At 41.6% G+C, this 26829-nt stretch overlaps 1 protein-coding gene across 1 annotated transcript; it reads right to left on the minus strand.

Annotated features, from left to right (window-relative positions):
- Window positions 1-1363: 1363 nt before the first annotated feature.
- Window positions 1364-20244, minus strand: APLN (apelin). Its single transcript, XM_075572824.1, has 3 exons — window positions 20017-20244; window positions 4739-4910; window positions 1364-3768 (listed from the first exon to the last, which is right to left on the minus strand). The coding sequence occupies exons 1-2, from the start codon at window positions 20081-20083 to the stop codon at window positions 4744-4746; spliced, it is 234 nt and encodes a 77-aa protein (XP_075428939.1). The 5' UTR covers window positions 20084-20244; the 3' UTR covers window positions 1364-3768; window positions 4739-4743.
- Between the last annotated feature and the right edge of the window lie 6585 nt (window positions 20245-26829).

The following is a 26829-nucleotide window of genomic DNA, read 5'->3' on the forward strand; positions in this document are numbered from 1 at the left end:
ACTGACGCTTTTGCCAACTAGATGACCATGAGATACTAATGCTCACGCCATATCTCCTCTCCTCATCACTGCGTTTCTGATTTCAGATACTATTAAGACTATGGCCATAAAATGAACATGTTGCAAACAATACATTGTATGACTTCTAATCCACTAAAACTGTTTCTCATTGGAAAACTGAGCCACAGAAAAACAGAGATCCATCATTTCTAGATATTGATCATGTGCCACTAATGCAGGGGCGGCCAACTCCAGTTCTCAAGGGCCAGCAACAGGTCAGGTTTTAAGGATATCCCTGCTTGAGTACAGGTGGCTCAATCACCTGGGCTGAAGCAGGGATATCCTTAAAACTTGACCTGTTGCTGGCCCTTGAGGACTGGAGTTGAGACTTGGGGAGGTAGAATATACATTTTACATACGTAATGCATAATGTAATAGCCGTTGTGGTTCCTAGCTTCTGGATGTAGTGCTTATCTCAACAGATCCTGGTTCTGCATTCGCTTTGGAAGTTAAATGTAAGGTTGTGATTGTGCTATGTATTCTGTATCCATCGAATACTATATACACGCTAAATGCTTGTCTCAGGATATACTGTACCACAACGAAGGCCTGTGGAAAATTCTTAAAAGTAAAAAAATCTCTGTCTTACTCCCGGGGTATGGGGTAAGACGTTTGTGACATTTGCATCATGCTCTGCTTGAATTTTTAATGTAAATATGTAACTATTGAGCTCATGAACATTCCATTAAGAATATTCTTTTTTTAATCTTTACAGTTACATTAAATCATAGATTCCCCAGAAATATGGTACTCTGTAGAAACCTTAATTTGCTCTGTATGTGCTAGTGGTACTGTATATGTCTAGGAAATGCCAAGTTTTGTGGTAAAAGGGAAATAGAGTACCCAAAATGATTGTGTGTGTATGCATATATGTGTGTGTGTGTGTGTGTGTGTGTGTGTGTGTGTGTATATATATATATATCTATATATCTATATATATATATATCTATATATATATATATATATATCTATATATATATATATATATATATATATATATATATATATATATATATATATATATACACACACACACACACACACACACACACACATATAGGGCTCTCCATTCATTCTTATTCACACTGATACACATACACACTCTTTCTTCACTTGCTTTCAGTAACCCTTTGACACCTCTAGCCATAAAACACATCCACATCGGGGGAAGGACCAGCACAGATAACATTCCAAGAGACACTGTTTTTAAGTAATCCTTGCTTCATTCATTGTAACATCGCCGGAAGAAGAGATCAGTGTATCTCGAAAGCTCGCACAAATAAAAGCATTTTGTTAGCCACAGAACGGTATCATCTATTTATTTTTTGATTATTGAAGCTCGGCTAACACGGTACTGATACCTCTACACGTATATATATATATAGATATATATATACACACACACACACACAAACACACCTTCTTGTGTAAGTTGCTTTGTTTATGTAGAAAGCATGATATTCAAATTTGCCTTTTCTGTTACTTTTAAGATTTTGCTGCATACCCTAGCATTAGTGAAAAAATGAAATAAAGATATTTTACTTTTGGCTAACCCATCCTATGCAAGTGAAAGGCAATTAAGACATACAGTATGTTAATGGTTAATCATGTAACCTTTACTATAGGCATTATAAAAAATAAAAAAAATATTAAATTATGTTAAAATCTCTGTTATAGCTGAATTTGACTAAATAGTGCCCAGGAGAACGAAGAAGAGGGATCCAATAGTTTATATGTGTGTCCAGTATCTTTGCCCAGTAGAGGATTTAGTACAGTTAGCTGCTTGAGATTCTAGAGTTAATGTATTAGATTTCACTTGGTACGCGAGGGTAATCTGATCTATTCTTCGTGTCGGTGACCAATGCTTGTGTTGGCAGCATGATGTCACTCCTGATTTTCTATTCATTCTAATAAGCCACGTTGTTCTGTTTGTTCCTAACCATAGGGGAAAAATAAGATTTTAGTAAAAATAAACTCTGCTAACATTGAATATTTAGCTATTTCGTTACTGTATTTGTTTTAGAAAAGCAATTAGCCAATGACATTGATAGGAAACATAACGGCATCAGCTGTGTTGTAGCAGCAGTTGACTCTTGACCTCTATCACACACCACCCTACTGCAGGTCTCGCTAAGCAAGCAGAACCCGGAGTCTAGAGTATATTTGCCATTCTAAGCAGTATTTGTCATCATTCAGTGGATAATAGTGAGGATTGACTTTTAATTCTTAGTTGGTTTTCCTAATATGGGACCGTTGGAATTCACCAACTGCAAGATGCTTAGATTCACAAGTAATTGAATAGGAAACTGCAGGGTTGCACACCTGCATGAAGATGTGAATGTGCTCACCAGTGGTATTTTCGTTGCATACACAAGCACAGTATATAAAACCATTGAAAGTCTGAAAGTCCAGATTACTGCACCCGATGTAGTTGGGGGGACAAAATGGAACTGGTGTAGAAGTTGAGTCAGAAAGGTTGTTTCTGTTGATGAATTTTGGTCTTTCTGTTCAAGGGAAATAGTGTTATAAAATGGCTTAAGAGGTTTTGGTCCGAAGATAAAGATGAAAACATATTTTTTAATATATTGTAAAACAATGCCCAAATACCACAATTTTGTAACAATTGCTTTAAATTAAAATATCACAAAAATAAATACAATGCAGCCATTAATATTTAAAAAAAATAAGATTTTTCTTTTCCGAGATACATATATATATATTTATACACACACACACACACATATACACAAAAGGTCTGTTTGTTCAACAATGGGGGAGAGCAATTAAAAATTAACACAATACTGTATTCACTTTTCATTTTCATTAAAATGACCCCATTAAGGTATATTTGTTTGTGTTATCGAAAGTGCTATTTGGACAGATTCCATTCATTAATACTGATTTTCAGTACGAAGGACAAGACGTGCAGAATAACTCTGCAACACCTTTGCTTTCAGACTGGCAGGGCATCGGCACTATGGCAAGGTGTTAATGGAGAATCTGTAAAAACATTTATAATAAATCCATAATAATAATGCCCAGTTATTTACATTTGTAAGGAATATTTGAAGGTTCTTTTTTTGTGGCTTCTTTGATGCTTAGATGATTGGTTAGATACAAAGATGAACAATGAGGCCTATGCATCCACATTGGCAAAACAGACACTGTGTCACATGCCTTGGTTTCAGATGCATACTCTGTTTGGGCTCCAATATCTTTGATGGATATAATTGATCTAAAAGAATTAGATATTTTCTTGCTGTTCGGAGGCTTAAGATTTGATCACCATGTGTGAGCTTATCCACCAGGCACACCAAATATAAAAGGTGTTAGAGGTACACAGACAGTGCATTTGCTAGCGTAAGGCATAGAAAGTGGTATTGAGTAGATCTTAGTGCAATAACATTTCTTTAGCTAGTTTTGATCCAGTGGTAATTAAGGGAGTCTCGGAGAAGCGCAACGATGATCAACTTAAGCCGCGGCCGCAGCCAGACTTGGTGGAATCCCGGAAACGCCAGACTGTTCTCTCAAAGCAGTGTCTGGGGGTATATTGCTTCTTTGGACAGGAGGTTTGGCAGATGCAGACAAATCCGTGAGGCACAAGACAGGGGAATCTGTATTCTTCAGTGGCTTTGGATTTAATCTCCGGGTCCCAAGCCAAACAAACCAGGTAATGCAGGGAAAGGGACCATTTTCATTGCAACCACACTGAAAACAAACAGATGGAAAAGCACAAGTTGAGACTATTACACGAGTAACCAATAAAATGTCCTACATTAGAGGAGAGGTTTAAGTTCATAGAAAGTAGGCTTACGAGTTTAAAATTAGAATATATGTTGACTCCTAGCCTTTGCAAAGAATTTGACTCTGATGGCATCCAGCTTCAATGGTATTAGCCCAGTCTTCATCCCTGAGAGTTTAGGTTAAAATAAGCACTGCTAATCTAACTGCATTTCATCCTAGGGCAATTTGAATTTGTTTATTTTGCTAAGTTTGAAGTTGCTGTGAAAAAAATAATAATATTTTTCGCATTATCAAATCTGAGTAAAGTTACAAAAAAGTTTGCAAAAGAACATTTTGAAAAAAATATTTTGCAAATTACGTTTTGAAAATAGATTACAGATTGGACAGTTTTTCTAGAAATGTTCTGTTTAAAAATTCAATTGAGCTTTTTGTAATTTTTCAAATGTTCTTAAAAAATAAATAAATATATATATATATATATATATATATATATATATATATATATATATATATATATATATATATATATATATATATATATATATATTAAAAACATGCTAACTAAATCTCGGTAACTTTGCTCATCTCATGTTTGTGTTCTGTCTTTTTCCTATTCAAACATACATTTTTAGAAGATTTGTTACTCAAATATTGTTCGATATTGTAACAGAGAACTCGTAATGAGACATAATTAGTAAGAGGTGCTGTGCTTTAAGGCCTTCGAGCACTGCTTAGTAAATATGCCCTAACTATTGGTTGCACAAGTTTACTTACTCTTAATCTATATATAATGTATTTTATACTGTGAATTGCATTTGACAACAGTCGATGTTTGGACAAGAGGACAGTGTGTAAAGCACAAAGATCGACCTGGGGATGTTTTTAATCGAAGATGCATAATGAGTAATAACTCCAGAAAATCCTGCACTGTTACCTTCTCTAGAAAGGCATCGGACCCTTATGGGAAAGGCGTGGCCTTGGGCGCCGATATTTTCTCCAGTTTCCTGGACGTTGAGCTGCCCCATTGCGCCCCGTCTTTGGGTTCACCAAGTTCCGAATGTTCTGTTCTTCTACCTGATTTGTATCTGCTACTTCTGCCATGGGAGCTGTGGACAAAATGAACAATCTTTAGTATTCTACTATACGCAAGGAAGTTGTTGCCCCTCTAAAGTTGGTGTAGCAATATGGAGTAACAATACTCTTTCTTCTTTCAACATTTTGTTCCACTCGCGTAGAAAAGAGATATTTTGCTTTAAAAGTATCTCTCGGTTCTGACTTGCAGTGTAAGCCATGTTCAGTAACATGCCAACTTGTACCAGGTATGTATTGGGTGCTTGCTCATTTTAAAGGGTGTGATTGGGCTGACTGTTCCGACAAGGCGACCAGCCAGAATAAAACCAAAAGGGGAGCCCCCTCCTATTCAATTTCCGGCATTCCCGGGCGCCAGTCGCATAATGGGGTCCTTGTGGCACTCTAAGGGTTAAAACACACAGTACCACTCCTTGCATATATTTGAATCAGGCAATAAGGAGATCATGTGCTTAGCTGACTCGTGTTGCTATTGAATAAAATAGCTAACCTAGCTGGAAAGGGAGATAAGTCATTAGTGTAACAGTCAGGGACGATAAATAATTCCATATGGCCAGTCCTCTGCCTGTCCATGACATTATTTTACAAGCCCATATGCCTATGTTTCAGGCAGACGTTAATAACTTAAATACCAATGTATAGAAAGAAAGACCATTTCCTCTGCCATCCTAATCAAGTCAAAGATGACATAGTTTTCCCCGTGTTATTGATCTCGTTTCACCCCATCTTGTTTCACTCATTGGTTATGCAATCTTGTTAAGAAATGGAAACCAAAAGCACACTTTGAACTGACATATTGAATCCAAGAGGGGGCCTTGGACACATTCTTATCCCTGGAAGGGTTAAATGTAACAGGATGAGGCTCGTCTCTGCCTCTGAAAATATTCTGCAGAATATATAAATACACGTTTGGCCTCTCAAAACCTCTTCTTTGACAAAATGAAACGTAAAGTAGCATTGAAGCAAAGCCCAATTGTCCGGAATTTGTGTGACCTCCTCCCCAAGACTAGTCCATGGTGATCACCAAAAAACTATTCTCCTTGGGTCCTCTGGCACAAATACATGAACAGATTCCAAATCATAGATTCTTACTGTCTTCGCGAGGGAAACAAGACCTCTTAATACTGCCCGCCATCCCTTCTAACTATCTACATACCTGCAAGGATTTGAATCTCCCGACCTCGAAAACCATTTGCAAAGCATGCTGGGAACAGAACTCATACTGTAGGTGCTGCAGGGAATTCGTCTTCTCATTAGAAATGTATTGCAGGAGACTGAGACCACCAAGCAGCCAAATCCAGTCATGCTATTCTGATTGGTAAACAGAGCAATGTGCACGCACACGCACACACACCCACACCCACTCACCCACACACACACACACCCACACCACTGTGTTTTTACCAGGGGAACCTGGTTCAATTCCCAGTGTCAGCTCCTTGTGACCTTGGGCAAGTCACCAAAAACAGATTGTAAGCTCTACGGTGCAGGGACTATGGCTATAAAATCCAGTACTGTGCACTGTACTGTAATTCTAAAGCGTTTCAAGTCCCATTGGGGAAAAATATTAAATCAAGTTTGTGTATGTATGTATGTATATATATATATATATATATATATACATACATACACACACACATACACACACACATCCAATATGTACAGTGAGTGTAGTCATTTGCATATTCATTACTCCGCAAATTCCATTACTGACATTATTATTTATTTATTTTTGGTTACCTTGCAGACACTATACAGTTAATTTACATAACGATTACAATAACTGAAAGCCTTGTACTCAATGTGAATGCCTCATGCTGCTGGAATTCCAAGTCAGAAATAGCGTCCTAATGCGGTTCCCAGCGCTGGTAAACTGTACAATGCGTAACTGTGTGCGCTTTAAGAGATGAAAAATGCAGCACTGTTTTATCACGGCACTGTAAAGTCTGCCCATTGTTTAAAAATCCTAATGAAAATGTATATTAAACATTTTAAATGAAGAATTCCCATCATTGCCAACACCTGACACCATCCAAATTGTCCAATGGAATCACTGCGACAGGCTCGGACTTTATTGCTTTCACTGTGGTTTTTCTACAAGTGCCACAGAGTATACTCTGCAGCAGGGGTGGCCAACCCCAAACAGGTCAGGTTTTCAGGACATTCCTGCTTCAGCACAGGTGGCTAAGTCGAAGAGCCACCTATGCTGACGCAGGGACTAATTGAGCCACCTGTGCTGAAACTGGGATATACTGAAAACCTGACTTGTTAGGGAGGGGGGGGGGGCTTGAGGACTGGAGTTGAGCCCCCTGCTCCTAACCAGCCATCTGAGTTGAAGTTACTACATGTTATATTGTGTCCGAGAGAATGTGTGTTATACATGGAAGTGTTTAGCTATACTTCATGCAACTGCTGTATTCTCATGTGTGCCACTAATGCTGCTGGGTTAAAATAACGCTTTCAAATGGACTTCCTGAGGGGCACATGGCATTCTGAGCCAGCTGTCACCTTTGATTTTATTTTGTACATCTCAGCAAACATTGGTACATTTAGCCACAAATGAAAACCCCTTGATAAGAAAAGCATATATCATTTCAATGGAGAGTGGTAATCGTATATGGACCGTTAATCTCACTCCACATCTGGGGATCAGAACGAACACTATATTCTCTCTGTACATTGTTACTCCCCATATGAATGTTGTAAGTGTAGTCGTGCAAAATCTCAAGTCAAATCATACAAAAAGCATTGAATTGGTTTTCTGTGCACACTCCCCATACTATTAATGTACTTGAAAACCATTGGTTCCATATTAACAAACTTGGCACTAAGCTGTAAGGCACTACAGATGGGCAAATTTTGGGGGCGGATTTGGATCCGCTGCGGATCGGCCGGTTCCTTTGGTCAGCGGATTTCCGCGGATCGATCTCTAAAAAGGGCGATTCGTGTTCTGTGGATTTTTTATTATTATTACCAATGCACTCTGCGGATTCTGTAACCCGAGGACTTTTTTGTAGAATCCAATCTGCGAATTCTTAAGTTCTTAATGTAATTCTTAAGAATCCGCCAACGGATTGTATCCAATCCAATAAAAACCGCCCAAATCGGTTTGCGTATTTTACACTGCGCAACAGATTTTGGGGGTAACATCAGCGTAAATCCGGGAAAGGGATTTGGGCGGATTCGCCCATCCCTGTAAGGCACCGAAGTCAAGGCCCATTCATTTGAACTGGCGGCAAGCTTGTCATGTCACATCACTTGGTAAAGGTTATCGCTATAGTATGTTTATGTCTATGCTTTGTGCTGTCATAAAAATGTGCCTAACTTTAACTAGGCCGCTCCTCGAGAGTTTTACCAGCTTCCGTGACATGACTGTCTTGCTTCCCAGGACATCAGATAATAAATCTACTATGTTCCTAAAGCTTATTTTGGAATAGCTCAAGCAGAGTGTCGGATCTTGGCAGATAAACGCTGTTCCCACCCTCACCCCCCATTACTGCCTCCATCTAACACCATCCAAATTGTCAAAGGAAACCACTGCTATGGAGGACTTTCTTGTTGTTTTTTGGTGGTTTGAGGGAATCTACAACCGGCACAATATATATTCACAGTCAACAATATTTGTGTTGGAGTTACTCTGTACATGTTATAATTTGTCCAAAACAATGGGACAGATCCAAGATCAATTTAGAATTTCAGTTATTCAGTTTAGGAACTACTGTACTTCCAACTTCTAGCACACGTACAGCACACGTACAGCACACGTACATCACACTGTAGATTACAATGTTGAAGTGAACAAAATGGGTGAGTGAATGTGTCAAACACAGTAAGAGAATCAGGTTTGAGAGCCAATGGCAGCTGCTTGGGCCCTTGGTAAATCACAGTATCTCCCTGTACCTCAGGAACCAAATAACTTTGAGGATGGATAGATTTACTAATATGGGCTGTGTCGAAGCAATCTGCTCTATACTAGCAGATGTGAGTACTGCCATGAAAGTCATTATTACTCTCCTAGTGCCTAAAATATCTGAGCCAACTCTAATTGTGGTTTCTTCCTACAGGATGTAATATTTGTTTCTTGTTGAATACATGCTCACCGCATTTCCTTCTAACACTGTAGTGCTTGGCAAAAGGGATTCTGGTTAAATATCTTGGTGCACAAACTTACCCCAAAGTGATAAAATGTTTATTTCCCACCATATGTTAAAAAGAAACTGTTTTTGACAGCCCTGTTATATTTCATTTAAGTGAGCGTGCCCATTTTGAAGAAGCATTGTATTACATACATTTGTGACGTTTCTGGCCTACAAGCCAATCATTTAACTTGTTTTGATACTCCGATGCAAGCATTATAAGGTGTGTTTTGCGACATACAGTACATCCTGGTTGTTAGGCATGTTTTCTAAGACACAAATTCAGCACACCCCACCCCCTTAAAAAATGAAAGGAAATGTTTTATTTGTGCCTGTGACAGACACGCTTTTTCATGACATGGATTTATTATGGGGCTAGAAGTTTAAGTATTGTAGTCGTAAACAGTCAACATACAGTAAATGCTTCGAAAGGTTTTCCCTTCCCTTGTGCCGGAATATATGTACTAACTTCATGTCATATTTTTGGCTGGATGGTCTACAGCAGGAGTGGCCAAGTCCAGTCCTCAAGGGCCATCAACAGGCCAGGTTTTCAGGATATCCCTTCTTCACCACTGGGAATGCAGTCATTGACTGAGCCACCTATGCTGAAGCAGGAATATCCTGAAAACCTAACCTGTTGGTGGCCCTTGAGGACTGGAGTTGGCCGCCCCTGTTGAACAGTATATAATCGCAGATGTGTGTGCAGTATAGTAAATAGGCTATTTCTAAAATCAGAGCCAGTACTGTGTGTTTGTTCAGCAGTGGCAAATCCAGCAGCAATGGTTCTCTTCGTGGCGTCCAAAAACTGAAATGAGATGGAAAGCAGCCCAGAATATTTCCTGTTTTCCTGAATGACTCCGCTAAGAGAGGTGATTATTCTGAGCGAGTACTTCCTGCGCACTCTTTCTTTTTATCCCGCTGCAAGGTGACATACGAGAACCGAAAGCAATTATAGAGAATATGTTCACAATATTCCCGGATTATATACTTGTCAAATATTACGGCTCTGTACATGGTCAACCGTGGCTTGGCACAGGTAGGGTAGGGCTGTTGATATAGCAAGATAAACGTCTAATGCAGTACCTAGGGAGGTAGAAGTGAAAGGCCCTGCAAGTAATGTGCTTGTGTGTGTTCATGTCAGGAATGTTAATATTGAGGTTTGAACACACTATGGTGTTTATATGAGAGGAATAGGAACCATGGAGATTTGTTTGTTTCTAATAATACTCTCAGAAGTAAGATCTGCTGCAGTGCTGTGTATGCATCCTTTGATTTACATATTAATAAGCTACTTCTCTGTGAATTACCTACACTTCTAATTTAGCTTTGTGTTTTCTGTTTTAATTGCTACTGAGACCTTCTGCTACAGCTCATTTGCAAAGTTACGGTATACTGTGTACACTGCATTGATACTTTGCTAATCCCTTGATCCAGGACAAAGGTCAAATCTCGATTTCCTGTTCTATGAAATAATTTGTCTGAATTGCTCTTATGTTGAATAGCCTTGTATTGCTCCCTGTAAAAGACGGCTATATTCAAATAGTATGTGTATCATGTATTAGTGTGCAACAACTTATCTGCCCACACTAACAAACACACACAAGTATCTTCATTCTGATTACAATAAGACTGTTGGAGTTAGGTCCGTAAACCATTATTGATAGCATAAATGAATCAACCTATATCATGGGTTGTATGTGGAGTTGTGTAAAAGTATTCAAAGGCCTTTCAAATGGGAGATGCTGTGGGGTGATAGGAATGAATGAGAACCATTAACATGTAGCCAATGAAAAATGCTAGCAATTCTGGTGCTGCAACACCTGATGGATCAGCAGGATCAGTGCACACGTGCTCAGCTAATCTTGATCATTCAGAAAGTGGGTAATTATCAGCAGCACAGAGAGGATAATGTTTCGCCATTAACCACCTACTGCATTTGTATCCGAGCCAGAGATCAATTCACATCGTTTAGAAAGTAAAGGACATTTCAGAATGGCTCTTCTGTTATCCGGTCTGCCTGCCCCTTCCAGGGTGCCAACAGATTATCGTTTTAACAGTAACTATTTCAGTAATGTTTGAGATCTCTCTTCAGAAGTGGTGAAGCACCGCTAGCCTTTGAAATGAGGCGGCCATTCGTCATTCTTTGGTCTCTGTTCATTGTGATTTGTGTTCGACCTAAAAACTGCCGGCTGTGATCACTTTGGTCTGAGGAACATGCATATTCTACTTGAGCTTTCATGTCCATATGTGGTCCTCCTTCATATATGTTCTAAGAGAGAATCATTTACAGGTGAGGCCGTTTGGGAAGATAAATATTTGTCAACTGTGCTGCTTGCTTAGTAAAAAGGAAGACATATTTGAGTTAGTGCTACTGATGGAGGCTCGCAGCCCACATAGCTGCTTCTCTGAGATGATTCATGCGGGAACAGGTGACAGATGTGTGCAGCTGCACTTCTTAGAAAGGAGCCTCCTGTTTCACCTCCTGCACATACTGTGTATCTTATTCCATTGTGCGGAAGTCAATGTGATTATTTAGACTGCAACCTTACTGCATGTTGGGATTCCTGTATTGCAGAGAAGAGACGGCGTAACCAGACCAATGTTTTCACATTGATGCGGTAATCCAAGCATGCACATTTTCTTTCATTTTTAAGATAGAATGGAAGAGGGCGTCACCGGGGCGGAACCCCATTCAATTCAATTCAGGGGACCCCTTGGTTCCTGAGAAACTTACCTCTCCATAGTAGGTGCCAGTAGCCTCTTCGCTCGACCAGCAGGGTTCATGTAATGGGGGAGTTTCAATGTTCCCACGCTCTGCGGGCCAATAGGAAGCTGTGATGTCACTGGGTTCGGCTACCTATTAGCTCACGTGATGCTGGAGCTTTAAACCACAGCTAGCCCAGCCTGAGCAGCTACCGGCACCTACTATGGAGGTAAGTATCTCCGGAAGCAGGTGTCCCCGGAGCTGAAATGAATGGGGGTCCGCTCCTGAGATCGCCTGCTTCAATCCTATGTTAAATAATCGCCCCTTAGATTGCTCCTTTAAAGCAGCAATTCTCCCAAACATTGTCATTTTTTTTTCCAGATTCGGAAGCAGGGGGTCCGTGGGGCTGAACGGTGCTGCTTTCAGGTTTGGGGTACCCTTAGCCCTGAGATAATTACTGGTAAAGTAAAGTTACCAGTGGTCCTCTTGTATTATCTATATTATCCATCCTGGCCGCCATCACTGACCAAAAGGAAGCCACAACCGATGATGTGGAGGCTTCCTATTGGCGCGTGGGAACCCGGTGGACTTGAAGGGTAGTAAGAAGAACAGACCCCCTGCACCTTTACTAGTAATTATCTGGGGAACCTAAGGGTCTCTGGAAGATAGCACCAGTTAGCTCAGCGGATCTCCATGCTTCCAAATAGGTAAAAACAATGCATTTCCAATAAATAAATCCTCTAGGCGGGATTGCTGCCTTAATATCTCACTGACCAATCTGCTGTATCTAAGATATTGTGTAAGGCAGGGGTGGCAAACCCAGTCCTCAAGGGCCACAAACAGGTCCAGGTTTTCCGGATATCCCTGCTTCTGCACAGGTGGCTCAATCAGAGGCTCAGTCTTTGACTGAGCCACTGATTGAGCCACCTGTGCTGAAGCATGAATATCCTGAAAACCTGGCCTGTTGATGGCCCTTGAGGACTGGAGTTGGCCACCCCTGGTATAAAATCTCTTTTGTCATTTTATTCCCTTCACTTTGACTGCACAACTTTCACCAGGTGACCCCTGGTTACGCAGATATGGGCCTATGATAATCTTAAACAATTGGGAGATAAAAATGGCTATCAGCGACATCATGCCATGTGAAATTCCCATTCATTAGTTGGTTGGCGCTGTCACCACCAAGATTTCTCAATCTGGCCATTTTACCTGGATGAGGGTGTCTCACTATAGGAAAAAGAAAAACCAGAGCACAGCAAAAATAGACAAGGGCTCTATTTTTCTTGTTCCTATTTCTCTCGCCCTGGATGGAAGCTCGTTACGGAACCAGAAGCTTCAATGTCTATCAGCTGCACATCGGCTCTGTGAGTATTATCACTTACTTCAGGCCTGCAGCAGTTCTGTTCGCGGCCAGTGTGGTTACGGGACTCCAGTCTCCAGACTAAGGGTTTATGACTCATACACCCGCTGAGGGGTGCTGTATGCTGCGGAGCCCGCTCTGAGGTGACGAGTCAGCTGCTTTCCCCCTGATTTACATCTCCTACCGGATCAGGTGAGGTGGCTACCGCAATATTCCACACACACAGGGCTTAGTGGATGGACTTCCATTGCCGATGATTTATGGTTCCGGTTTTAACTCTTATGCTACATATTGCTGTCTTCATCAGCACTTATTGTCTAATTGAACTTTCATATACATCTAGTGTTTGAAGCACCGAATTAGGGATTTCTCCCAATTTGTTTTTGGGGTCTCACTATAGTAAAACCAGTGTTATCTTGAAGCTCTCATTTCAGATAAGTATATAGAATAAAGCATTTCTGCTTTTAATAACCGCCGTATTAATCACCTTAAATAAAACAGTAATGGTTCCGCTCGAAGCCGAAAGGGCTTGCAGGACGCAGAGCATTGCACAGATTCCACGTTAAGCAGTAATATAATGAACATTAATGCCATAGAGAGACCCTATTCTAAAATACCTTAGCATAGCGAGCATGTCTTGGGTAGTTAGGCAGTGTTATGCTAATATAAAATGGAAACGACACCTCCACACTTTAACACATGTTTCTTTAATGATATGAAACAATATTTAGCTGAATTTTCAGAATATATCTGGACACAAAGTGAGGGGGAAAAAAAGTGACAAAAAGCCTCCGCTTACAGCAAATAAAAATATAACTGGTGAGCACATTCACATGTTTCAGACAGGTCTGCAGCCCTGCCCTTCCCCATTATCTCCTAGCATACAGTGTTTCCACTGCAGCCAGGGATTCTGGGTAATGACGTGCAAATGAGCGCACAGTGTCAGCTTTTGCTTCTTGTCCATTTTAACATAGGCCCCTATAAGCTTATATCCCGCAGGCAGGAATTAAAAAGTGACACACGGAGTGCTCATTTGCACGTCATTACCCAGAATTCCTGGCTGCTGTGGTGGCACTGTTTGCTGAGAGATCATGGTGAATAGCAGGGTTGCAGAACTGTCTGAGACGTGTCAATGAAATCCTTCTCCAACAGAAACGCAGATGGAGTTGCGTATCCCCCTTGTTCCTGGATTGTGTCACTGAGCAGTATGCAGGAGACATGAACAATGCCATGTTGTAACACTCTTTATTTCATCAATGATGTGTATCTGGAATACAGTCTTTACCTTATAGTTAGGGTGACCAGAAGTCCCGACTTTTTCGGACTGTGGCCCAGGTTTTTCCCCCCCTGGCGAGCGCCGACTGCGTATGAGCTGCCGGGATGTGTCGATCGCGCATGCGTGACTTTAGCCCGTTTTTTGCCGGGAAAAATCGGGTCACCCTACTTATAATTTCTTGATATTATTAAAATTGCGGGTGACATTTAAATTCCAAATGCAAATCTAAAGGGCAGAGGTTGTGGTTTCTTTGGATGTAACATTTTGATACCAATTGTACACGCCATGCCCTGCAGTGATGCTAAGGGATTGGTATCATCTGGTTATTGTTTTGCCCATTGCTCTGGTCTGAATTGACCAGACAAACTGAGTTTTGTTAGTGCAGTGAAAGAGCTTTTGTCTAACACAGGGGAAGGAGGAAAAGCAGTGCATCAAATATCTGCCAATAATTGAACATCTCCTGTTAACCCTACAAGTACCTTTCCAAAGTGTGTATCGCAAGAATCAATCATTTACCACATGCTGTTTGTGCAATGTTAAAGATGGCTGCTTTGTCACATTCCTGCATGTGTAGTTGCCATGGGGATGTTGGCAATAGTAATCTGGCGCCATTTCTTTAAATTGACATTTTCAGAGTGAATTATGTGTGTTATAATCAGTTTAAAAAAACACCCTTTCTGTTGATGTTTTGAAAGGATAGTACTTTCTGAGCCTCTCCGGCATAGATGTGATGAGTGACGTCTATGAAGCTGAGGGCAGGATGTTTCCCGCCATATTTTAAATAGTTGCATCTGTTTAGAAGGCCTGTGCCAGAAGAGCAGCAGTGTAGACTGCAGATAATGGGTTAGACAAGTTCTGTTACATTTTCCCTCCCTTCCCCACCCCCTCTCCTCACCTCCCCACCCCCCTCTCCTCCTCTCTCCCCTCAACTCCTCACCTCCTCTCTCACCTCAACTCCCCTCCGTCTCTCTCCCCCCTCGCCCGCTCCCATACCCACCTCTCTCCCTCCCACCCCCCCCTCTCTCTCTCCCCCCCCCTCTCTCTCTCCCCCCCACCCCCCCCTCTCTCTCTCCCCCTAACCCCCCTCTCTCTCTCTCTCCCTCACACCTCTATCTCTCTCCCCCTTCTCTGAATGCACCAGTTTTTCATCCGTGCAGTTTTTAATGACTGAACTGGGAGAGGATGTAATGAGGTCTCTAACAGGTTCCGTGCTGCAGTAAATAAAGCTGCTGTTTCAAAATTCTGATTACCAAGTTAAAAAAATATAGGTTTTCTGGAGCAATCTTAGTGCATGTATTTGCATGTGCACCACAGTGAAAAGGCAAAATGTTGTGGTAGAAAGATACTTTGGCCTTAAAAACTACAGTAGTTTCATCTTAAATTAAACCCCAGTGCAGCCAAGGGTTAGACTGCCTACTCCAGATGCCATGTAGTCGACTGGTGGCCTTGAACAGCATGTGAACGTGCATTACAAACGTGATTAATATGAGTGGAGCAACACATCTAAACCGCAGTAAATGAACATCTCCAGAACTGTAGGGTATTGCAAAACCGATATGTGGTATTTCTTCCAAGCAATAACAGGGTTAGAACGTATTATTCTTACACATAACAGACTTAATTACGTAAACCAGTTTGAAAAGTGGAATGCCAAAGCCCTGAATACACGTTTTCTACATTGACAATACAGAGCAAGGTGAGGTCACCCTACGTCTACAGGAACGGAAGGGAAACCACTGTTTGGCCTTTCAGTTGTAAAGAATGCCCATTCCTAATACTGAATAGTTACTGTAGAGCAGGGGTGGGTAACTCCAGTCCTCAAGAGCCACCAACAGGTCAGGTGTTCAGGATATCCCTGCTTCAGCACAGGTGCCTTAATAAGTCCCTGCTTCAGCACAGATGGCTCAGTCTTGGACTGAGCTACTGTTTGAGCCACCTGTGCTGAAGCAGGGATATCCTGAAAACCCGACCTGTGAGTGGCCCTTGAGGACTGGATTTGGCCACGCCTGCTGTAGAGGAATACTTGGTTTTAATCGTTTCCATTATGCTATATATTACATATAATATTCTGTGCCTTTGAGCTCCTGCGGAGACGTGACGTCACATGAGATTTGACGCCCGTCGCCATGGCAACATGGAGTCAAACGACCCTGCAGCGTAATTTGACACCAGCACAAAGGTAAGGGGGGGGCGTGAGCACTGGGGGAGAGCAGGCAGGGGGGCGCATCACCCGAAGTTTTCGCACCCCTGCGTTACGCTGTTAATTATAATACCGCGTTGTCTCCGTTACACTGTACCGTGTTCTGCTGGAACATATTAATGAATTCAGAGATCTTTAAATCGCACCTAAAGATACAGGGAAACTATTCACTGGTTATATTTCCCATGAAAAACCTGTCTGATATAAATGTAATGATGATGGAGGCCAACACTGTGACCCGTATTTTTAGTGGAAAGCTACTAAGTATTGACAAAGAATGACTACCGGTATTTAGTTTCTTAAACTACTGTATCACATCTTCATAAAATGCAGCTACATGTCACCAGTGTTTGTAAACTCAAGCTGGAGCCAGATTACAAAAATATACCATAACTCCCTGTTTTTATTTCATTTATAATTTCCAGTATTCTAGTATATACTGTACCACCAAGGGAACGATGGCAAAATAAGCAGTTTTCTATATACAAGTGGCATTTGGTCTTCGATTGTAGTAGCACCGACAATGATCAAAAATCTAGTAGGGATAAGAAGTTTATCTATACTGTGCTGTTTAAGTTCCTTCATTAAGGGTGTGGTGTCCACATTGATGGTATCCAATAAGATAGTCATTGGTAGTTTGTGAATGAAAGAGGGGAGGATAGGCATTACTGAGTTTCAGTTGGGTAAACATAGAATCAAAGAGATAAAGTAGGGGTCACACACAGTGTCAGGGTGCATCTACAATTTAGCCTAGGGAATATTTGCCTGCGGGAGCCTTGCTGTGCTTGTACCATAATGGGAGTTCTGTTCCGTTACTATGGATTTGCTCCATTTTCTTTTAAATACTTTTACTCTGCATTTGTCATTCTTTGTTGCGACACCCTTTAGTACAGGGGTGCTCAACTCCAACAAGGGACACCAACAGGTCGTTGACTGAGCCACCTGTGCTGAAGCAGTGATATCCCGAGAAGCTGAGGTGGCCCTTGAGGCCTGAGTTGGCCTCCCCTGCTCTAGTAGATTTATACTTGGGAGAAATGCTGACGGAAAACAATATTTGAAGTGTCACTTAGAACTGGTCGCTGTTCCAAATCTTGTAAGAGACTCTTTTTAACCCGTCCCTAATCCTTGCATATCTGGAATTTGCTGCAGTATTCTTGCATCAGTTGGGTGTAAATCCCTCTCTCTCCTTTAATGAAAGCAGCATTTATTGGGCAACAATAAGCCAACACTTGAATGTGTTCTTCACATTTCTCGCATTTCTAAAATATGTTGTGAAGGGTACTCCACCAGTTTCAGTTTTGTTAAATGACGATACGCATCTAAGGCCCCTATTCAATATGTTGTGAAGTCACTACATGAAAGACTTAGATCCCCACTCATTTAATGAAGCTCAAAGACCGCCCTGACACAGAGGTGCACCCCACATGGAAATGGAAGAGGGGTTTGCGTGTAAGGATCCACATCAAACACATTAACAGCTAGAGCTTCCCCCCCTCCCCCCCCCCGTTTGCTCCAGGACAAAAAGGACTAATTTTCTCCCTGTCTCATTTTCCATTCATTTGTGAAGCACTATGAAAATCAGCTCTCTCACTACGCTCGTCCTTTTTGGGGCTGCAATACCCCACACTTCAAAAGCAGACAGTCTCGACTCTCTCTCACTTGGGGTTCATTGTAAATCATGTGTCCTGCCCCCTCTGTTCTCTAATCCCCCCCTCCCCATCCCACTTGTTACATTATATCTCTCCTCCCTCTACACCAGGGGGGCTTACTCCAGTCCTCCAGGGCCACCAACAGCTTGGCTTTTAAGGATATCCCAACTTCAGCACAGGTGGCTCAATCAGTGGCTCAGTTGAAGACTGAACCACCTGTGCTGAAGCAAGGAGTGATTGAGCCACCAGTGCTGAAGCTGAGATATCCTCAAAGCCTGACCTGTTCCCGAGGATCGAGTTGAGCACCACTGCTCTACACTTACTGTATGCTCTCCCCTGTTGTCATTTGGGCAACGTGTTGAATGACAGTAAAAGGAAGCGAAACACACGGCTCCTTTTTATAACGACTAGTCCTATATTCTAATTTGCAACACCCTTGTTAACCAGGATCCCATTTTCAAGCCAGGTTCAGCAATTCCGTTTGATTGGCTGATGGCCACCCTTCCTCTTAACCATATCATCTTTCATCGCTTTGCAGCTGCATTACAATCACCTGCATCAGCTAGATACAGTGTATAGCAGTGCATTACCCCACATGGCCTATGGATTCAGGCACATTTGCAGCCACAGCTTGCTAATACGGTAATCTAGCTAGGTAATGCATTTGTCTATTCCTTATAAAAGCATTAATATATTATGGATGGAGTGATGCTTCTATAGCAGGAAGCTGCACTGGTTGAAACAAGATGGATGTTCCCAATTACAACAGATATTATCAGTCTCCTAGCTCCTGTTCCAGGTGTGCAGTAAATAAGATCACATACCACTACCTAGAATAAACAGGTGACATCCTGTGATTTATTAACTCCCAGTATTGACAGCCCCTATCTGATCTCTGTAAGAATACCTCACCAAGGTATACTGCAGAAAACAGGGAGGGCAAACAAGTGCATACTGTGCATTTTTGCATCTCTATTCAGCTAACACTTGCTCCATTTTGCTGTGCTGAAGTTGTCCTATAGTGTCCTAGTTCTGGGCATAGGTGAGATCTGTAGATGCCAGCTATTGTTCCCATAATATATTGTAAAGATGTATACATAGACTGTAGCCACATAAATATATTTACCCAATTATAACCGGTTTAAGCGAACAAATAATTATTTCCCATATTTCCAGTTTTGTTAATATGCATATTTGAATAATCGTGGCATAGTAAATATGCATATCACGCATCACATTAATCTTCTCATGTACAGTATTATAAATCACACACAGTACAGTAACAATTCTAGCATTGATTTACAAATCAATGTGGTACAATAAATTATCAAACTTTAGTCGTTGACAGAGAACTTATGCCTACAAATAAATAGCATTGCTAAACCCTTTCAGAAGTGCAGCTTATTGTAGGAAATACAACTACAGCAAACAAAATACATATTAACCATTTGTTGCCTTGAAAATGATCTATACAGAAGTTAAAACATGTTTAGATCATTTAGGTGAAGTTAAAATATTGTAATAAATGTATTCTCTATTTCTTCTGAAATGTTAAGGTTTGAACAATTCCACAATTCAGTTCTAAAACACAGAGCATAAATAGCCAGGTAATTCCAAAGTACATAGATTTCACCGGTCAGTGAACCCAAACAGTTAATCATTAAACCTCCATTAATAACTTTACTTAACCGTGATAGACCTACAATGTACAGTACAGTATTGGTTGATACTTTCTTAAATGGGCTATAAAATGCACTATGTTTTCTACTGCAAAACATTAGAGTGGAGACAGACTCACCTCCAAAGGCTGAAGTCAAGGTTAAAAAGAGCAGGAGAAATGCCAGAGTCCAAAGCCTAAGATTCATGTTTCTTGTGGCTGTGTTGGCTGAGTGAGTGAGAGAGAGAGAGAGTACAGTCTGTGTGCTGAATCCAAGATGCAAGCTGCTTCTGTCTTTTGGAGAAGGCTGGCTCCTTCCAGAGGGGACTCTAGCCTGCCAAGAGACACAGCACTGAATGCTCTCACATAGTACAGGGGGCTGCATTTTGTATTGGAGAGTCTGGCTTGGATGAAAGCCGAGTTGGTCATGTGGTCATCACTAGAATAAGGGGCCTCCTCTTTTCTTTTTTCTTTTTTTTTAACACCCAAACTGAATTGAACTAAGTAATAGAGGGTTGGTGAAACAAAGCACTTGGCTTTGACAAACCTATTGCAATAGAACTTGGATTGGTGCCAGATGGTTCCCAGGTACTTGGATTCAAATTCAGGAAGCCTTGAAAATAGGAGATTACAAATATTAACCCTTAGCTGGAACCAAGTTTTTTTTTAATGGTTTGCGGTTTCCTCGACAGCTGTCAAGGCATCTGGGAATTGTTTTACTGATGTGTCACTTTGTGATGATCCTTTTGGCATTTTCATGCAGGTTTCTATTGCCCAACAAGACCTTCCACTCTCTGGGTGATAACACGAGTTACATTTTGCTGCTGAGTCTGAAATGAGTTGGATCGCAGGATATTGCACATCATTTTGATTGGGAGTTATTGGCATTGAAGTAACTTAAGCAAATTAAACTTCGATTGTAAGCTCTTCGGGGCAGGGACTCCTATTCCTAATGTTACTTTTATGTCTGAAGTGCTTATTCCCATTATGTGTTATATTATTATGTCACGTGTGTTACTGCCGTGACGCGCTATGTACAGTACATGGTGCTATATGAGTAAAGATATACATACTGGCAATATTGTGGCGGTCTCATCAGCACAGATGTAGGCAGCTTTATTTTACTTACTGTTAATGCAGAATATCCGAATTTCCATAGGAATCCATGGCAGTGATGAGACAGATTATCACAGTATAATGCATGAGCAATAAACCTGGCTACAGCTGTAAAATACATCTGTGAGGTTAGAAGTTAGAATATTATTTAAGGTTAAAAGGGACAGTGCAATTATCCGGTCCCTTTTATCCTTATTATTTTGATGTACGACCGTTCAATTATTCTGCATTGCTGCAATCGCTTCTGCTTTTAAAAGTGACGGATGAGGAGAAATCCCGATATGAAAAGATCACCACTTCTTATTACGGATTGCTTACCTTAGAAGACGGGGTCTCCATCAGTACAACTCTGCCATGTGCGGCAGAGAATAATATATTGATTGCAACAAAATAGTATTGATTCAAACAAGGGAAAAGTGAATGTATCTGGGTCCATCAACTGCTCAACTCATTGCCTTTTTTTTCATTTAAATGATTAGGACACATAAGTAGAGAAAAAATATATATTTATTTATACACACACACATTTGTTTTGCCATATGAAAGATGCACATTGCAATAAACTGATTATTTTTGCAACTAGTTACATACATACTGTGTATACAGCATAACCCCGTTATAACGCGAATCCGCTTATAACGTGATGCCAGCATGGCTCCCAATTTTCGTATTTATGAATACTTTACAACACAATTATTGGTATCTTAAATACTTTATTGTACAATGCATACAACTGCACATTATTTCTAACGCGATCCACTTATAGCGTGTTGTGATTCTTTGGACTCCAAGCACAGTGTTATAAGGGGGTTGAGCTGTATATATATATATATATATGCGTGTGTGTGTGTTTAGGTTGTAAAAAAAAGAAGCTATTAAAGGAGCAATTCATGCAGTTTTTACGTTTCATTTTTAACACGGGTTTTTGAAGCAGTGGTTCTTTGTAGCTGAGCCCCATTAATTTTAGCTCCGGGGACCCCCTGCTTCCGGAGATACATACCTCCATAGTAGGTGCCGGTAGCCGCTCCGACTGAGCTAGCTGGGTTTTAAAGCTCCCACGTCACACTGGCCAATAGGAATCTGAACCTGATGACGTCACGGCTTCCTATTGGCCCGCAGGGCGCGGGAGCTCTGAGACTCCGCCATTACATGAACCCTGCTAGCGGAGCAGCTACCGGCGTGCCCTACAGAGGTAAGTATCTCTGGAAGCACGGGGTCTGACGCAGGGGGTCCCCAGAGCTGAAAGTAATGAGGTTTAGCTCCGGAGACCCCCTGCTTCAAACCAACGGGGTGGAAGAACAGATTGGATTGTCGCTTTAACACCTGCTTTATTTGAGAGATGCATTTAAACATAATTGGTTATGAAGATTTTGTATAACACATGGAATTGGTGGTCATTCCTGTAATGAGCTGTAGGAGTATGTGTGAGTTTATATTTGCAACTGTAATTATCTCCACAGTGGGAGGACCCCATGGATATACTGCAACATTAGAATGATCAGCAGCTGCTGCATGCAGAATGTGCGTGTCGTGGGCATCCTCACATAGCACTTTGTACCTTTGAATTTGTAACACTTTATGCATTACTGTGTAACATGTCACTGACGCATATTAGTATCTGATATTTACAACTTTAAACTAAACCAAGTACGTTTTGCAATCTTTCAAGGTAAACTGCAAATATGTTTTAACAAATAAGCCCTTTCATAAGTCCGTTGATATTCTGCATTTGTATATAGCTTTAGACTGTCTAAATAACAAATATGCATTACATGTCCTCAAATGAAATATAATGTATTGATTTGGCAAATCAACATGGATACAAAATAATATCCTGAAATCCCCATTAGCAGTGTTTAATTATGCATGCCTGACATATGCTATATGGGAGAGGTTCCTGGGACCTGCTCCCCAGCAGAATGGGTTTTGTGGTTTGTTACCATGACTGCCCTAGTCACAATGAAACATGCATTCATCTCACATAGGATGATTTACTACAATGCATTGTGTGTTTAGGTTCTGCCGCAGCTAAAGCAATGTGAAGACGTTCTGCACACAATTCACAGATGTTGGTGAACTCAGGGGTTGTAATATTTTAGCATTAATGCAGCGGAGCGCAAAGTGGGGGCGAGAGATTTTCTAGGGGGGGTGCGGCTGTTACACAGGCCCGTGCTTCCCCGAAGGCATTTAAAATAAATGGCGAGGATTGCGCGAGTCCTCTGTAACTTTTCGCTTACCTGGAGTCACAGGGACGCGTCTCCATGTCAAGCGGCGTCAAGAGCCCTGCGGGGGGGGGGTGGAGCGTGACCTGGAGGGGGGAGGAGACAGGGGGCGCGTGTTGGTAAGTTTGCGCACCCCTGCATTAATGCATTAAAGCAGCAATACTAGATTCCCCTTTTTTTATTTTCTTATTTTTATATGTAAAGCATGTGACAATGTATAATTCTACATTCTTACCTAAACTGCTCCTGTTATAAATCTGTCAAAATCCTGATTGTGTGCTAACTAAATGGCCGCCTTCTGACTGTGCTACTGTCTGCAATGCTGCAGCTGATATGTAACATTATATTACTAAGTGTAATACATTATTGCTACAGCTTTCAGAGTAATAGACAGTCTGCTGTTTGGAACACAGGAACAGCTCTGTTTGTGATACTTTGTTGCCAAAGGGCAGAGCTAAAAAAAAGGTGTGTATCAGAGCCTATTTCAAAGAGGAAGTGGACGTGACATTAATAATTTCTGTAGCAACCAAAGGATGATCAGTACATTTGAAAAAAATCATTAAAAATGGCAGGAGTTAAAAAAAAATAATAATTAAAAAAATGCAGACTATTATCTAATACTACAAAATTGCTATAAACACGAATTTGGCTAAAGACTTGCTAATGTGATTCATATTTTTATTTTACATTTCAATATAAGCCGTATCACCCACAAATGATTTTGTGCTGCAAATTGTTGTAAACCATAAATATTGCGACAGCTAATGACCAGGTTAATAATAAGAAGGTAAGGATTACAAGTGTGAAACTGTCCTAAATGTATTAGAAAAATGTGAAACGGTTTCCTCCCAAATTCGCTTTCCCAAGCCTCAAAGGGCTAATAATGTCGCCAAATGAGTACGCTTTCGGCAAAGTATCGCCAGATGGCGAGTGAAACATGGTGTGCGCGCTGTTTGTGGTCTCAGCATTAAGTGAATCATGTGGTTTAAGAGAGTGCTATAAATGAGCATATTAAACAACATTGCCATGCACATTGACTAAATACTCGGATAATTGCTTGCAAACTCTTTTGTTGGCGCCTCAACAAGGACAACTTTTGTGACCTCTTACTTGGTCAAGTAAGGATGGTCTGAAATAATATTAGGGGACTGTAAGAGATGTTTGCAGAGGTACATATAATGGAGACCGATTTGGGTGGAATTATTTCTTGGCGTTGAGTCTGTTCCTTTATCCAGGCAAAACATACAAAAACAACATAATAACAAACCCCTATCCCTTTGTAAGGGCGAATTTACTTCCCCAGGCCCTATCTGCAGGACTGAAGTGATATTCCCATTACCAGCCTAACACCCCAAAGTCTCAGGAGGTTCCTTAAGCAGATGGCCTTCCATGTCAGTCTGGCAGGTTCCTGGGTCTCTGTGTCCAGGAAATATAGGTCTCTGGGTGTCTTGATCTTCTTAGCACAAAATGTTGTATTGAGCGCGCTGTCCCTCCAAACGACCACCCTCTCAGCTACCCGGTTCCACCCCGCAGCTCCTAGTCCCCCGTGATCAGCGGGGCATACTCGGCAAACAAAAAACAAAAATAGGAGCGCATGAAAATGAAACCAAGAGAAGCCAAAATTAATACATGTATTTTATATCAAAGAAAATAGTTCATCATACAAACATACATATATCAGAAATACATAATAAAACCTGTCTAAAATGACACTAATAAATCTTCTTAGCACAGCCTTTGTGCTCAAGACAGTGTCTGTGTGCAGGCTTCTCTGCTGTCCTTCTGTCAGCCCAAAAGGTGAGCTAAGGAATCTCTCTCCTGTGTCTCACATGAGGCTTTTACAGAGCTCTCATTAGTCCAGGTGGAGACTAGTTAATTGAGTGGCTGCAATTAACTATCTCTCTGCTGGATTCTCAGTGCTCTGAGGCTGCTTTATTTAAACAGGGATAAGTCCCTGTCACAGGGACTATGACCATTATTTACTGAGCTGTGGTACTCCATAAGACACCTTCTGGTGCCGGGAGACCCATTAACTTCTACAGGCCATAAGGCAGAGGTGGCCAACTCCAGTCCTCAAGAGCCACCAACAGATCACATTTTAAGGATATGCCGTTGACTGAGCCACTGAATGAGGCACCTGTGCTGAAGCAGGGATATCCTTAAAACCTGACCTGTTGGTGGCCATTGAAGACTGGAGTTGGCTGCCCCTGCCATACAGAGGGGCGCAGACAAGGGTCAGAGTTAATATCAGACCAGTAGTTGAAAACACATACAATAGTAAACCAATGGTTAAGAGCACAGGGGTGATAAGAGTATAACGCAATATGTACTCACACGGGCCTGTGTGGTACTAGGTAGTACTATAGGTATCTTTATTTTCTTTCCCTCCTTCTTACTAGTCAGTCATGCTCATTCTCCCTCTGTACATCATGGATGGGCCACTCAAGGCGCATGTAGTGGAGGACAGCGCCACACAGATGAATAAAAATACGTTTATTTGGCAAAGAATATGAGACAACAATTCACTCACATGTAAAAAACTGCTCAGGGACGCCGACGCCAACCTCCCGCTCTCCGGTGCAGTGTGCTCCTGTTCGCCGCGTCCGGTCTACAGGACTGTTCACCGTCAGTGCAGGCGCCAGCTACAGTGTCCTCGAGCAGACACACAGCTTCTGGTCCAGGTCTCTGCACACACAACGCGTTTCGGATAATTCATACCTAGTGCCACATAGGCCCGTGTGAGTACATATTGCGTATACTCTTATCACCCCTGTGCTCTTAACCATTGGTTTACTATTGTATGTGTTTTCAACTACTGGTCTGATATTAACTGTGACCCTTGTCTGCACCCCTCTGTCTCTCTTTCTACCTATATTTTCTTGAGGATTGTGGGAAGATCCTTTCCAGGGGTTGAGCAGCAGACACTGAGCATTTGAAAGTGTGGTACTGTATATGTATATTTATTTTTGACCTTATTCTTCTGTTCAGTTTCAAGCATTGTGTAAAGGGAGCGCCCCAGTTCACTTCCATTGTGCCCCTGCCATACAGTAAGATGTTTCATAGAGTAGCACCACTCAGTATACAGTATATGAGCCTTTACATTTTGTAAATTTGAGTCTCTAAAAAAGACATTATTACAATGTGACAAGATACACAGTTCATACAGTATACCATGCCGCTTTACCATTGCAAACACATGTTTACCAACATGACAATTATATCAGGGGCAAAAGGTCCCAGACCAGGGATCATCTAGTCTGCATGGGACTGGGAGCCCATAGATAGATGTGAGACAAAGGGAATTAAGCAGGATGTGGTGATGGGGAGAGGAGTTAGGCCGCGTTTTTAGTGGGCGCGATGGCGCGTGCGCACAACAATCCTCTTCTCATAGAGGCCGCCCATAGAGTGCACGACCGACGAAGTGCGATCGCGCGCACGACTCTTGAAAAGACTAGAATTTTGTCTTTGCCGCGTGCCGGGTCGCGTGCCCGGTTCAGCCAATGAGGGCGAGCCGCTCACGTGATGTCACGGCCACGCCTCCGCGTCGCCTCAGACCTCAGTGCAGGTTTTGCGCAAGCGAAGTCATGTGCTCCGTCGCGCGCGGCCACTATAAACG

This window comes from Ascaphus truei, chromosome 16 (genome assembly GCF_040206685.1).
Source record: "Ascaphus truei isolate aAscTru1 chromosome 16, aAscTru1.hap1, whole genome shotgun sequence".
NCBI lineage: Eukaryota > Metazoa > Chordata > Amphibia > Anura > Ascaphidae > Ascaphus > Ascaphus truei.